General features: G+C 44.7%; 1 protein-coding gene across 2 annotated transcripts in view; it reads left to right on the top strand.

Moving 5' to 3' along the window:
• Window positions 1-11,102: 11,102 nt before the first annotated feature.
• Window positions 11,103-14,914, top strand: part of lzts3a (leucine zipper, putative tumor suppressor family member 3a) — a 9,523-nt gene continuing 5,711 nt past the window's right edge. The window contains exons 1-2 of one of the 2 annotated variants that reach the window (XM_076283261.1): window positions 11,103-11,204; window positions 12,758-13,339. In XM_076283261.1, coding sequence (XP_076139376.1) covers window positions 11,169-11,204; window positions 12,758-13,339 — 618 coding nt within the window. In that variant the 5' untranslated portion in view covers window positions 11,103-11,168. Of the gene's footprint in view, window positions 11,205-11,738; window positions 11,892-12,757; window positions 13,340-14,914 lie in introns of those variants that run through there. The other variant, XM_076283260.1, reaches the window with a different exon arrangement.

The raw sequence follows: 14,914 nt of genomic DNA, 5'->3' as shown, positions 1-14,914 counted from the left end.
GTTGGAGCACATCGCCATAGTAACCTTGACAAATTGTTGATGTCACCACTGAATTTGTGAATGGAGAGCAAAGACAGGGAAAGCTCAAAAGAGGCTAAGGACCTGTTTGGTGCACAAGGCGCTAATGGCAAATAAGCCTGTGAAGACGATGCACATGCTATAGCGGCTCAGTTGCTATTCTTGTACCCAGCAGCATCAGGTTAAAGTGAAATATGTACAGCAGTTGAAGGCATGAGAGTTATTCTTTGAAGGCTAGAACTATGGGCCTAGAGTTTTATTTTCCTTCCCAGTATAAACCACTGGATTTATGTGTTTGTGTGCGTGTTTGTTATGTGTGTCTCATTGTATACATGTTTCTATGTGTCTATGTTTGTGTGTGTGTGTGTGTGTGTGTGTTTGTATTTCCTTGCATTTGAGTGTGCTCTGGCTCATGTGTGTGACCATTTCTATATTTACACCTCTGAGGGTGTGTGTGAATGTGTTTGTGTGTGTGTGTGTGTGTGACGCTGTGCACAAGCATGTAGGGGGAGGGGTAGCTGGTTGTGTGTGAGAAGGGAGAGGGAGGCCGCTAGCTGGATGGAGAAAGGCAGACATAGGGAGAGAAGAGGGGTTATGAAGCTCCGCAGCGGGACAGATGCAGGCCAGTGGAGCAGGCTACCTGTGTGAACAGTGTGGCGTGGGGGTGGGAGGCAGACAGGTTGTTGACACCTCCCGACAGCCCCCCCCCCACCCCCCACATCTCCTCCTTGCCAGCATACAGCTGACTCTCAGCCATGAATTGTCCCAAAGAGAGAGAGAGAGAAAGAGACCAGCAGCAGTGCCCTGGCAGATGTCTCCTGCTTTGTGTTATTTTGGGTTGTGTCAGTACTTGTTTTATCTTAACTCGTGATGTGGATCATTCAGGTTAAATATGATAAGGATGAAATTTATAATTCTCTGAAAATGGAACAACATCCACAATCTAGACTGTGGATGTGTGTGTGTGTGTGTGTGTGTGCGTGCATCCTTGCATCCATACATTAACGCACCAGTCTGAACTGATAACGTTTCTTTACTTGCACTTGTCATCAGGCCCATTTCATATCAATATACCATACCTTTCAGATGAGGGGCCTGTTTCCCCAAGATGCGCAGTGGAGCCGGTTCTCATCGCTGACTGATGACACTGACAAGACTGCTTTGAAACGGTGGGACAAAAAGTACTAGTCAAAGTCATAGGTTTGTCTTGACTGTCTGTGTTTGTGTGTTGGGAGCAAGTCAATAGAGATGCAGGAAGTCGCCGGAGATCACACAGACAGAATTTAAACATGGTTTAAACATCAGCAAGAATCTCTATGAAAGTACTGTTTCATTGTCTGACAAAGGGGACTCAGACTGACGGGAAGCTCCTGGTTAATGAGGTGTGGTTGGTAGGACTAACGTACAGGACTTTTTAGTTTGTTGGGAACAGGTTGGTAAATACTGTATGTTATTAATGTTTAAAACAGATTCCCAAGCACTAATGTAGGCCAAATAAAGAGTATGTAGACTTTCTAGTTTGTTAAATTTGTCATAATATTGGAACAGGTCCCCAATCATGGATGTAAGACAGGTTAATTAAACAGCTTGTGTAGAATTACAGAAATACATTTCCTTCTGATGTCTTTTCAGCCAGTTTCTGCCTTTGACTAGACAGGTGCAGAGAGAACCTCATACCCAGGGACTGGGCTTTGAGGATATCAGTCAACCACATGGGGTCCAGATGATGGAGTGAACGAAGCAGAGAGAAGGATGACAGACACAAATGTTTGTTTTTGTTGATCCCTGGATCTCGTTTGACTGAGCTAGATCAGGTTGTGCATATTGTGGCTCTTATGAAATCCCTGTGAAATTATTGATCCTTGATGCACTGATTATGCATCCACACTGGCTACTCCCCTTCAGTGATCAGTGGTTTGAAGTAACCCTATAGGACATAACTGAGGATGATCTTTTAGAAATGTCATTGGACTTTGCATTGCACATGAGAATCAACCACTTAGTATTTTGGGAGATACAATAGGATTTTTGGAATAGGATTCTGCTGGATAAGATCATAATCCTGTTGGAGTGACCTTTTGACCTCAGACTCTCTGGCAACGTCTAAGTTTGATAACTAGATAGATAGATAGATAGATACTTTATTGATCCCCAGGGGAAATTCAAGGTCTCAGCAGCATAGACAACACATACACATTCTTTAACAGCAGAAAAAGTAATTAAAGTATATAATATAAAAACACAACTAAGCAATAAGGACAGTAGAAGATAAAGAATATACTAAATATACTAAAATACAAATTATACTAACTAACACTTAATCTAAATCAATTCCAAAAACAGTATCCACATAGTGGTGATTAATCAATCAGAGGCGCTTGCAATGACTGAGGCAGGGACTGAGCCTGTGATTCTCTGTGCATAGTAAGGTAAGGTAAGGTGCTCAGTGTGAATGAGTGTCATGGTGATAGTGCAATGGTGATAGTGGTCATGGTGATAGTGCAAATGAGTAAGACCAACAGTGCAACAATGCAGAAAAAGTCTATATATCTATATATTTAACTATTTTAAGAAAAGGTATAAGTGTGGCCACAGTTCGGCTGTGGCATGGAGGGAGGGGTTATGCGTATATGCTAATGTGCTAATATAGCACGCAAACAGTGAGGCAGAAAGACCGTGGTAAAAGTGGCTAGTGGACAGACATTATCCAAACATAGAGGGGGTAAAGAGGCAGACAGACTATGCAGAGAAGCCTATCTCTCCTCTTCCCTCAAGTGAAGCATTAAACAGTTCAATGGCCCTGGGGACAAATTACTTTCTCAGTCTGTCTGTTGTGCAAGGCAGTGAGCGAAGTCTCCAGCTGATCAGGCTCTTCTGCTTAACAATAGTGCTGTGGAGTGGGTGACACTCATTGTCCAAGATGTTGATCAGTTTGTTCAGGGTCCTTTTGTCAGATAGTGAAGTGATGCACTCCAGTTCAGCTCCCACTACAGAGCCAGCTTTCCTTACCAGCCTGTCAATTCGCCCCGCATCCTTCTTCCTTTTGCTTCCTCCCCAGCATACTACTGCATAGAAGAGGACGCTGGCAACAACAGACTGGTAGAACATCCTGACTTTCAGCCATCGTAGATCAGCAAGCAAGCTATACTCTCTGCATGTGATCATCAACTGTGCTTATTTTGTCTTCCCCTTCCCCTCTATCATGACATATTTTGGTAAAGAGTATCACCGAAGTCTTGTAGGCCTTGATGGACTTTGTTTGGTTACTCCATGCAAGGACAAGCAATCTCAGCTTGTCCTTGCAGGATTTCTCAGTCTTGGTTAGAATTTTGTTTATGATCTGAGGAGGTTGATTGGGATTGGAGTTTCAGGATGTCCGCCTTGAGTAGTAGCCACTTCAGTTACAGGCCGGAGCGTGGGTGTCACCCTACAGGCCTTACCCAGATCTACTGAAGGCATCAGCAGACTGCAGAAGTGAAGGCATTACAGTTTCGAACGTACATGAGCCTAGGGGGTCGGTGCACACAGATGTGACTCATCCTTCCTAAATGCAGATACACTTTATTTGCCTTCCTGTATAAATTATATATTTGTTCAGAGTATATTGGTAATACCACACAGTTTTGCCTGATCAGGAAGTGCTGTTAGAGAAATTCCACATTTCTGAGAATAGGAAACATAGTCCTCATGTTCCTTTAGTGTGGCAAGGTTCTGCTTACATGGAATCAGTTGGACTTTGAAGGAGGGAGCATCATCACAATGTGTGTAAACATTATGAAAGCACATGATAGGCCCTTGCCTATGGATCCAGGGAAGGTGATAGGGTCTGATCAGATGTATTGATTGTCAGGAACGTACAAACGTTTCCCAGTGAGTACTGAAATCCCTGAGTGTTCTGTGTCCAGAGGAGAGAAGGGGGCGGTTCCCTCGTCTTCCACAAGAGGCGGGGCGGAGGTGGGTGTGTGTGTGTGCGTGTGTGAGTGTGTGTGTGTGCGAGAGAGAGAGAGAGAGAGAGTGTGTGTGTGTATGTGTGTGTGTGACACAGCTGATGCACGCAGCCCTTTCAAGCTACCTCCATCACCCCCCATCTCCGCTTCGGGCGACAGCAGCGGCAGCGGTTCTTCAGACCAGCCCTGCGACCCACGCACTACCACACCGGACATTGTACAGGAAGCGATCGGACCAGCGGTCGCGGAAAGTCAGCCAGTCAGATCCGCACGGCGCTGCTGCTGATAGTAAGTGCGGAGCTGCTATACGGGAGTAAAGGTGGCGAGAGAATGAAAACAGGTGTAGATGTGTGTCGTGTGCTGCACTGGATGCAAAAGGGGGCTTTGGTTATGGTAGAGCTCTGTGCTCGACTAAAACCAAACCCTCTCGCATCCTAGTGCACCACAGAGCGTACATACACCTGTATTTTTTTTACAATTCTTACCACCTTTCCTAACGTCCATTGTCATACCACTGCTATGACCATTTTGTCATGCTTCAATATCCCAGGCAGAGTGTATAGGCTATCTGAAGAGAGGCTTCGCTGTAAAGATTACGGCAGTGAAAGAGCCGCGTTTGATAACATTGCTCATTGGGGTGAAAGTAGAGACGGCGTAAGGATGGAGATACAGCGCGGTGCGTAAAAATGATGCTCGCTTTTTTTTTTCTCCCCCTTCTCGCATCTAGATGGTTTTCCGTGACCTACACACGCGTTATGTAATGCGTTAACGATGCGAGCGACAGTGGAAAAGGGGGCGAATGGGCTCGTCTTCCTCACCTTTAGCGGTATGTGCAGCAGAGCCATGCCGATGTGAGAGACCCGAAATATTGTCTATTGTGCCCGGGTTGTACTGCGCCGCTGACGGACATCCCTAAGCTTTTCTCTGCATGCACAGACCGCACATCACAACTGATATACTGCTAGGGTGTACCTAGTCGTTTTCCCAGTATCTTGTGCGGGGTGTTTATTAATTTCAAGACATGATCATTTGTTTTGATTCTTTCTCAGCATATTTCGTCAGCCTACAGGGATTTCATAGCTGCTTGGTTTGTAGGTTACAGTGACTGATTCTACTCGCATCTGGATCAGTATAGGACGTGCGATGCTCGGTGAAGAGGAAATTGGGATATTTTTGCCTTACAAGTTGAGTGACCGGGCAGCTGTGCATGTGATGTCATTGGCAGAGTTTTGGCTCTCGGGGAGGCCTTGGTCCAGCTGTTGGTCGCTGGAGAGTGAGGTCCTTTGAGCCCAGGCCTTCCCATCTCAAAGCAGGCCAATCCATATAGAGCCCGCATATAGGGCCATCATTGCTATGCCAGAGCTTTGTTTTACATAGCATCTCTCTTCCTATCTCTCTCTCATTCGATTTCTACAACACCTAACTGCGCAAATTAGACCTCTTTGCGCATCATAAATATGTGATAAATTGACGTGATGTGATGTGATGATTGCCTACTTTGCTTTGTGTTGATATGTGCTCGTATGTTAATGTGTGTATAGAGAGAGATAATTAGAAGGCACTCCAAAACTTGTGACTGGGGGATCAAGGTGTTGTTGTTGTTGTTGTTGTAGTGCATGACATTTTTGTTGACAGTGATATCGGTGTATTAATCTGCAAGAACAATGAAGCGCGTTGGACGAATGAAGTACAAGGCCAAGAATGTATCCATTGTGTGTGAGTATATGTACGGTTATAGAGATAGTGAGCGAGAGAAGAGAGGGCGCGCACGGGCGCCTGCCTGTGTGCGCGCTGTATGAAGCATGGGAACGATGATGTAATGCCAGTGAGTGAGTGACTATGGCAGCGAGGGGAGTGTAGGCACGTGCCGGAGCGCTCGCCAACACACCAACAGCGACACCTGCTGGATGCGGGGCGAAATGGTAGCTCCAAGCTTCTGCTGTTGCTGCAGAATCTACATGGTTTGGAGGTTCCCTCTTATGATGTGAACTGACTGGCCATTGTCGTTATGGTTCACATATAAAACCATAAAATGGATATCATTCTCTTTTAAACACCAGGGTTACTCAAAAACGGATGGTGTCTATAATTCTTACTAGTACAAATAAAATATTAATGTTTTGAACAGATATGTGGAACAGGCTAATAAAGTCTAATATATCTCAACCTCATGTCTGTTCAGACATGATTTAAGGCCAGAAATCACAACCTTAGGTAGTTTTTATGACATCTCACTCAGGTAACGACTTGTAACATCTGGCCAAAATTGCAGATGTCACAGTAGGACATGGAATGTCTTCATTTAGGCCCTGCAGTCTCTCGACTTACAGTAGCAACATGCTGTTTCAGTATGACATTATGTTAAGCAGTTCAGCATTGTGTGGAATCCCATTCTTTCTTACCTAAGTTAATATTCAACACGATACCACACACATTAAATGTGTACTATAAAAACTAGAGTTTTATTGTTTTGTTCCAGTCAACTGAACGAGGGACAGTGTTGCCGACTTGTCTAACCAGCTTAGTTCGAGTACAATGATCCCAAATCAGTGCATGAAGTAACCATTAATCAAGGGTGTGACCCAGTCACAGATAACATTCAGTCAAATCAGCTGGCGCACAAACCGCACACCACAGTATTTCTCTATAGCACAATTCTTCCGGACATTGAAGAGAAAACCTAGTATATGTAAGTAAGATTAGATTTTTAGCTGGTTGTACTTAAATGGGGGTCTTTTCTATCTTCCGTTGGGTAAATTGTGATGCTCACAGAGGAAAACAGTCAAAACTTTCTGTCTTGAAGTTCATTGTCAGGGTTCATTGTCAGGTCATCGACAGTTTAGAACAGAAAATGGGTCAGACAGACAATATGTGGAGTTATTGCTTGAGAACAGGCTGTTCTTATGACGACTGGGGAGACTTGGGTTTCGTCTCCATCATCTTCTTGGTGATCTATGCTGGTTTTTATGTTATCAGGTCTCAGTACCACCGTGTACAAAGCTGTTGTCGGGACAACACCAATACCACTCCCTGTCTTTCTCTTTCTCTCTCTCATTCACTCTAGCACACACACACACACACACACACACACACACACACACACACACACACACACACACACACACACACACACACACACACACACACACATTTGAACCATTATGCTTATCCTCTGTGGAGTTGTGTACATTTGTTCTGAGTATGTCTCAATTAATGACCTCTATCATTCAAAGTGAAACCCCATGCTTGGTGTGTGCGTGTATGTGTGCATGTGTGTGTGTGTGTGTGTGTGTGTGTGTGTGTGTGTGTGTGTGTGTGTGTGTGTGTGTGTGATTAACATGGTAAGGAGTCAAGGTGAGAGGACAACAGGTAGACTGAAGACAGGATTAGATAACCTGCAGCGTAAAAGCCTCTGATCTTATCGTGAGAACGCGAGGGACACTCGAGAGGCCACATTTGCACATTTGCGATATTTGCCACCAGAGTAAGATTTCTCTTACTAGTCTATATATCTGTTCTCATTTGCCACCAGAGTAAGATTTATCTTACTAGTCTATATATCTGTTGTCATTTGCCACCAGAGTAAGATTTCTCTTACTAGTCTATATATCTGTTGTCATTAGTGAGGGACTAGTGAGGGATGGAGGGAGGTTTTTGCCAAGTTACCAAATCAGTGTTTGATTTTCATGTTATTGCTTTCCATTAAATTGCCATTTTGTCATGTGTTTCTTGTCACTGATGTTTGTTGAGAAATTAGGATATAATGAACAGTGGCTTTATTTATTATCTTTTTTCAACAGTTTCAGAATTTGATGATATAATAATAATATAAGACGATATTAAGCATAGCCTACATTCCTTCCATACATTGTATAAAAAGGCTAATGTTAAGCCAGTAAACATTAGTTAGGTAAATGAATTTCCACAATAACAACTACAGGCTCAGCTCTTGTCAGTGACATGATATTGACATCAATATACAGTATTTCATAATTGTACAATATTAATTTTATCTGACGTCAGATACTGTAAGCTAAGGTGTAGTGAACTTTCTCCCTGTGGTTTGATTAGACTTTGATCCTTTGATTTCTCTCTATTGGCTGCTGTACGCCAGGTATCAATAGTGTCAAAGTCTCAGATGAGGGCTAGCTTCCTGGAACTCTATGGTAATGAGAAGAAAAAAAACATAGATGCCAGGAACAAAGCATGGTGTCATATTGCTGAGCAACATAATACCCGAGTCTACCTGAAACACTGACACAAGTTGAGACATCAGAAACTATTTACAATACTATTATGTTTAAAATTAATGGTTGTTTTGATTACTTCAGTGTTTGTATATCTTATACATTTATTTACGACAACAACAACATTGCATACAGTTAGAATGTAGGCTACACCGTGAATGTTGTGGTTGCTGCAGCATTTTCAGGATGCATACTATTCATTCTGCACATACACTTACTCTTACTACTCTTATAATGTTACTGTTTTTTTTTGTTATATATATATTTCTATTACAGCATATTTTATATTTCTTACTGACCTTTCTGTTTTTATTATTTATATGTTAAGTGAGTGTTGTACTTTGAGAGCAAAGATTAGTCAAATTCCTTGTTTGTTTACACAAACCTGGCCAATAAAGCTGATTCTGATTCTGATTCTATGGAGAGTAGTGCATTCTGGGAATTGATAGCACACATGGAAAAGAGTGGTGGGTGGGGTGGTGGGGGGTGCATCTTCCTCCAGGTTTAGGATGACCTCATGCTTGGTGTCCGTGTCAAGAAGGGTGTGTGTGTGTGTGTGTGTGTGTATGGGGAGGGGGATGTCTTGGGACTTGAGAATGCTTTTGAGTCGGTGTCATGTTTCGCGCACCACAGGCGGTTGCAGACTGCAGCACTAATTGCCTGTGTGTGTTCTAGGCATCCATGTTGACACACGTTAACATATTGACGTGACATTGAACTGTTTAAAATGTGATATAGAAAGTCCTCTGTCTGACACGCGTAAAGAACAGTGGCAGAGTGGTGCTGCCAACGCATCTCTGATTTCTGAGGCACATCTACGAAGTCAAGAGGTCATGTTTAACATGGGTTTGTGACTGGGGAATTACCACATAGTTTTTATGAGTTAGTTTGTTTGAATTCCTCTGAATTACAATCACAGTATCTTGTAATTCCAAGGGACTCCATAGCTCTTGATCAATACTTAGATGATAGATCACAGGTAAACTTGTGGAAGCTGAAAGGACAAAGGACAAATCCTGTTTAATATTCTAACTGTACACGTTAATAATCAATTCCCACATGTCACATGGTAAAACGAATGTGACACAAAGGGAATCAGGCAAATCAAATTTAGAGGTGGGAATTATTTTGAAAAATAAATGTGGTATCAATTGAACTAAGAAAAGAACTGTGTCTGTTACTCATCAAAATGCTGTGCAGAAGCAATTTAAAGAGGATGCATTCAAAAGTAGCATACATGATATAAATAAACTATCTGTGTCTGCACAAAAACCAAAGCAGCTGATGGTGAATTATGTCGTATGTGATGCGTTGAAACAACTTCGATTTTTCTCTTTGGCTATAAAAACCTGTCAGTGGTCCTTTTTCTGGTTGGTTAAAAAAACATTTGTCTTTAGCTCTACTGTACAGCCAATCCCTCTTCTTTCAGCCAGCCCCTTTCCATCCGATCAGACTAGATAGGGACTAGGACGAGGAACTAGAACAAGAAACTAGTCTCTATTCCCCTGGCAGGCCTCTTGTCTACACATCACTGCTCTGTGTCTCTGATCTTCGCTAACCTATGTTTGTTATTGTTTGGATTGAGATGAATGTTGAACACAAGTCAAGTTGAACATAACTAATCTCCTGAAGCACTCAATCAAGGTTTAATTTGCTGCCACAATCACAAGGCTAATTCTCTAAGGTCACAGTGATGTTTGTTTATGAAATGCAGCACGTCCTGTTAAAAAAACATCAAGTTTAACAATGAAATTCCATCATGTCCTTTTCTCTCTCCCTCTGCTCTGTTTTCTCTCTCTCCCTTACTCTGTGTGCTGCTCTTTCTCTTATCCACACCTCTTCTTCTCTCTCCATTCACACCTCGCTTCCACTCCTTCTTTCACTCTGACTATTTTTGTCTATGTGTGGCTCTTTCTCACTCTCTTCCTTTTACTCCTTCCTTCCTCATCTCTCTTTATCCTCTATCCTCTCTTTTCCCCTCTTTCCCCTTTCCTCCTCTCTCTCTTCTACCTCCTCTTCATCTTTCCATTCTCTCTCTCTCTCTCTCTCCCCCTCTTCTTCCCTCTCTCACTCTCTTCCTCCTTCCTTCCTCCTCTCTCTTTATCCTCTATCCCTCTCTTTTCCCCTCTTTCCCCTTCCCTTCTCTCCTCTTTCTTCTTCCTCCTCTCCCCCCTCTCTCCCTCCCTCTCTCCCTATTTCTCTCCCTCATCTCTCCCTCCCTCTCTCCCTATTTCTCTCCCTCATCTCTCCATCCCTCTTTCTCTCTCTCCCTCTCTCTTTCCGTAGTGTGCGTGTCTGCGTCTCGGCGTGGTGACTCCACCCCCCAGCTCCTGTGCGGCGTGTGGGCAGCAGAGTGAGGGGCGTCGCCCCGCCCGGCATGGGCAGTGCTGGCAGCGGGGTAGCCAATCACCAGTCACCGACGTTCGCCATGCGCAGCGTGGGCACCCGCACCAGCACCGTCAGCGCCAACGCGGGCCCCTCGGGCAGCGGCCTGACACGCGGCCCCTCCCTGCCCCCTGCCGCCAACACCTCCACGCGCCGTCGCCTCGGCGACCGCAGCTACAGCGCCGAGCGACACCCCCACCCACCCAACATCTTGTTGGGCCCCGCCAAGACCGGAGGGCCGTCGGGTGACGAACGTGGCTACGGCAACACAGAGGGCTCATATTACGCCGGAGGCACGGAACAGCCACCACCGCAACCGGATGGCACCGAGCGCTCAACCGCACACACCAACGCCAACCGCCATCTGACCAATGGGGAGCGGATGGTGGCCAACGCCGCCTTCCTGAACGGAGGAGGAGGAGGAGGAGGGGGTGGACGCCGTGGCGACGGGGGGCATTACGGGGAGCGTGGGCGGACGTCCGAGGCCGTGTCGGGCCCGGCCACGACAGGGGTGGACATCTGCGGCAACAGCGTGGTGCTCAACAATGACAAGAACAGCAGCATTCAGCAGATGACCGCGCACTACAAGGAGAACCCCACAGCCAAGGTGGACAACCACAACAACCCCCCCAACATCTTGCCTGTCTCTGGGAAACTGGAGCAGGTGAGGTGGATGGAGGGGTCAGATATGTGTGTGTGTGTGTGTGTGTGTGTGTGGTGGGGGGGTTGGTCGGGGTCAGGGGATGCTTGGTGAAAGGGGTTGATTCAGATATTTATAGTCAGTATGAGCCCTAATTTATATACTGTATGAGCCCTAATTTAAATGGTGGGCGAAGTGCACCACAAGTCTATCCACATGCAAAGTTCTTGTCCATGAACAATAGCTATCATGTGCATAGCTATCAGCTAGCATGTTGAAGCATTGAGCTTACTCATCAGTGTTTGCCATGTCTTGCCCATGGTGTCAAATTAACACATTGATTTTACCTAATGATGAAATTATCTTAAATTAGACTTTGCCCATAATTCATTTCAAATTAGGGCCTTATGTGTGTGAATGTTTTAGTATGTTCTGTGTGATGTGTAGAATTAGCCTGGCGCCACCCACCTAGATCTTCTTTCAGGGAGATCTAGTCTGGAACACCATAGTTCATAACCGTTTCCTTCAGACAAGAAAAATGTCAGGCCAACCACGAAGACGAAACCGAAACGTATTGTGATAAACAGAAGCAGCAACACCTGCAAACATCAAAAAATGCAGTTGGAAAAATGCAGAAATTTATGTACAGCAAAGGTAGACTAGTCAAGTTTCTTGACTGTTGATGCTGTTTATTGTCAATTTGTAAAGTTTAGGCGAAGTAGGAAGTAACATTAGGAATCTCTGATCTCTGGTAAGGCTGGACCAATGATTTCAAAGTTAGTGCCCGTCGGGATGCAATGCTGGAAACGTTTCCCAATCGAGAGTCACTAGACTCTATTCACTTCGTGAATGAGTTTGGATTTTTCCAGGCTAGTATAGAATAGCAGGTGTGTTGAATGTTGGTGGAAGGTGTGGTGTTTAGGTTAGTAGGTGTGGGTGGTATGATTGTAAGGGTTAGCTACAGGATGATGGGATTGCATTAGGTGTGGTGTGTAGGTTAATAGGTGTTGATGTGGCTGTAGTATGGTAGGTGTGGTGTGGGTCAGTGGGTGTGATATGGCTTTGTAGTTTGTTCATAGTAAGTAAATTGTATTAGTTAGTTAGTTAGTACAGTGTGTAGATTAGTAGCTGTAGTGTGCTTCGTCTTACTTTGCAGCAGACCAGCTGGAAGATGTTAATCCAGGGTGGCTCAGGAGCTGTGGCACAATGTCTTCTATTCCAATTCCATTCTTCAGATAAGTAAGATGTTGTAAGAAGTAAGATGATCTGTTAGACCAACTGGTTAATAGGTATGATGGGTGGTCATCATCTCTGGGAACAGCAGATTGATAAAACAAACAATTTGGCAAAACAAAACCTTTATAGACCCCCTGATGAAACAGAAACATTGAAATATCTAGCTTATAGAACAGGAATTGCCAGAATAATAGAGTTTAGAACAGGGCTGCATATTGTCTGGCATAGGATGTTGTTCATGCATTCCACATGTCTTGTGTTTTATATATTTTTTTGTTCCACAGAATAACGATGGCCTGGTGCGTCCCTCAGCTTTCAAACCAGTAGTGCCCAAGAGTTTTCACTCAATGCAGAACTTGGTGTCGCCGCCCCAGAAGGGACCAGGCGGGGGGAGAGGTGGAGGCAGTGGTGGTGGTGGAGGAGGAGGAGGTGGGGGTCACCCCACTTCCGGAAACCACAGGGATCGCGACAGCCCTGGCGTGGGGGGCGGCGGGGGCACCCGTGGGGGTGGGCAGGGGGTGGTGGGTGGCGGTATGTCCGACTCGGGTAGGAACTCTCTGACCAGCCTGCCCACATACACAAGCTCGGGGGGCTACGCGCCACCGCCGCCAGTGCTGGGACCCCTCAGCGCGTCCACAAGCCACATCAACCGGCTGGCCGAGAAGCTGGAGCGGCCGGGTGGTGGCAGCGGCTACCAGAACGGCCTGAGCACTTCCGACAGTGGCCGCTCGTCCTCGGGCAAAAGCTCGTCGTCGTACCAGCGCCTCAGTCACCTGAGTGACGCCCCCGCACCCTTGCGCCCATCGCCCTCCTCCGATGACATCATACAGGATCTGGAGGACCGGCTGTGGGAGAGAGAGCAGGAGGTTGGTAGTGTGTGTGTGTGTGTGTGTGTGTGTGTGTGTGTTTGTGTGTCTGGGCATTTGTGTATGTGAATGTGAAGACAAGGATGTGGAATTCACAATTCAGCCTTCAATTTTACATTTATCAAAAATAAAATCTCCATGGGAGACCTATTCTGTCTGTTCTAGGACAAGAAAGAGAATATATGATTATTACAGTAACTTTCTTGCAACTACAGTAGCTTTCTTAAACCACCTAGGAGTTTTTGCGATGGCTCCATTTCTGAAAATGTTCTGGGCAGAGCCCTAAGCTAAGTGTTTCAGACTTTTTTCACATATCACCCAGATTGTAATCTTATAAAACCTATAAAATATTGTATCTTATAAAACGTATTAGATATGTATATCTTATATAACATATAACGAAGTGTATCTTATAAAACCTATAAGTGTAACTTCACTTAAGAGGTAATTTCCCAAAGCCCCCGATCCCTCTATCAGTGAGCCTGGGTGCTGATTCCTTTTAGACAGTTAGACAGTTAGAAAACTGGTTGGGTGAGTTGTGTGGGAACCAGATCCAGAGAGTCCGATTACCAAACCGCCTTTCTGAAAAGAGTGAAAGACTCCCACCCCTCCTGCTCAGAGACCACTGAGTGAGCCCTTCTCCTCTTCTCCTCCTCTTCTCTACTCGTCTCCTCCTCTCTTTTATTCTCCTTCACTTTTCCCCCTCTATTTCTCTGCTCTCCAAAACTCCACGATTCTAATCCCTTTATTCTCAATGTTATCCTTTTCTTCTTTTCTTTCACTCTCATCTCTCATTCTTTCACTCTTCTATCTACATCTTTCTTTTACTCACACTCTTTCACTCTTCTATCCCTACATCTTTCTTTCACTCTCACTCTTTCACTCTTCTATCCCTACATCTTTCTTTCACTCTCACTCTTTCACTCTTCTATCCCTACATCTTTCTTTCACACACACTCTTTCACTCTTCTATCCCTACATCTTTCTTTCACTCTCACTCTTTCACTCTTCTATCCCTACATCTTTCTTTCACACACACTCTTTCACTCTTCTATCCCTACATCTTTCTTTCACTCTTCTATCCCTACATCTTTCTTTCACTCTCACTCTTTCACTCTTCTATCTACATCTTTCTTTCACTCTCACTCTTTCACTCTTCTATCCCTACATCTTTCTTTCACTCTTCTATCCCTACATCTTTCTTTCACTCTCACTCTTTCACTCTTCTATCCCTACATCTTTCTTTCACTCTTCTATCCCTACATCTTTCTTTCACTCTCACTCTTTCACTCTTCTATCCCTACATCATTCTTTCACTCTCATCTCTGCTGCTTACATTCCATCACTCCATCTCCCCATCTATGTTCTCTCCTGAACTCTGTATTAATACCTTCATCTTCTCCCCCCCATTCTTCCATTCCTACACCTCTCTTTCTCTTTTCCCTCCTGCCCTTGTTTCCCTTGCTTTTTTCATCTTTCCACCTCTCCATCTGTCATCCCTCTTTACATCGCTTCTTTATTCCTCACCCCCTCCCTCTCTCCTCCCTATCCCACCATCTCCACCTCTCCTCTCTT

The sequence above is a fragment of the Alosa pseudoharengus genome, unplaced genomic scaffold, assembly GCF_046254945.1.
Source record: "Alosa pseudoharengus isolate Yale_2024_CS ecotype anadromous, Long Island Sound unplaced genomic scaffold, YU_APseudo_1.1 YU_APseudo_1.1_scf_14, whole genome shotgun sequence".
In the NCBI taxonomy this organism is placed as follows: domain Eukaryota; kingdom Metazoa; phylum Chordata; class Actinopteri; order Clupeiformes; family Clupeidae; genus Alosa; species Alosa pseudoharengus.
Note: the sequence above shows the minus strand (reverse complement) of the source record. Positions and strands in the feature narration are given on the sequence as shown.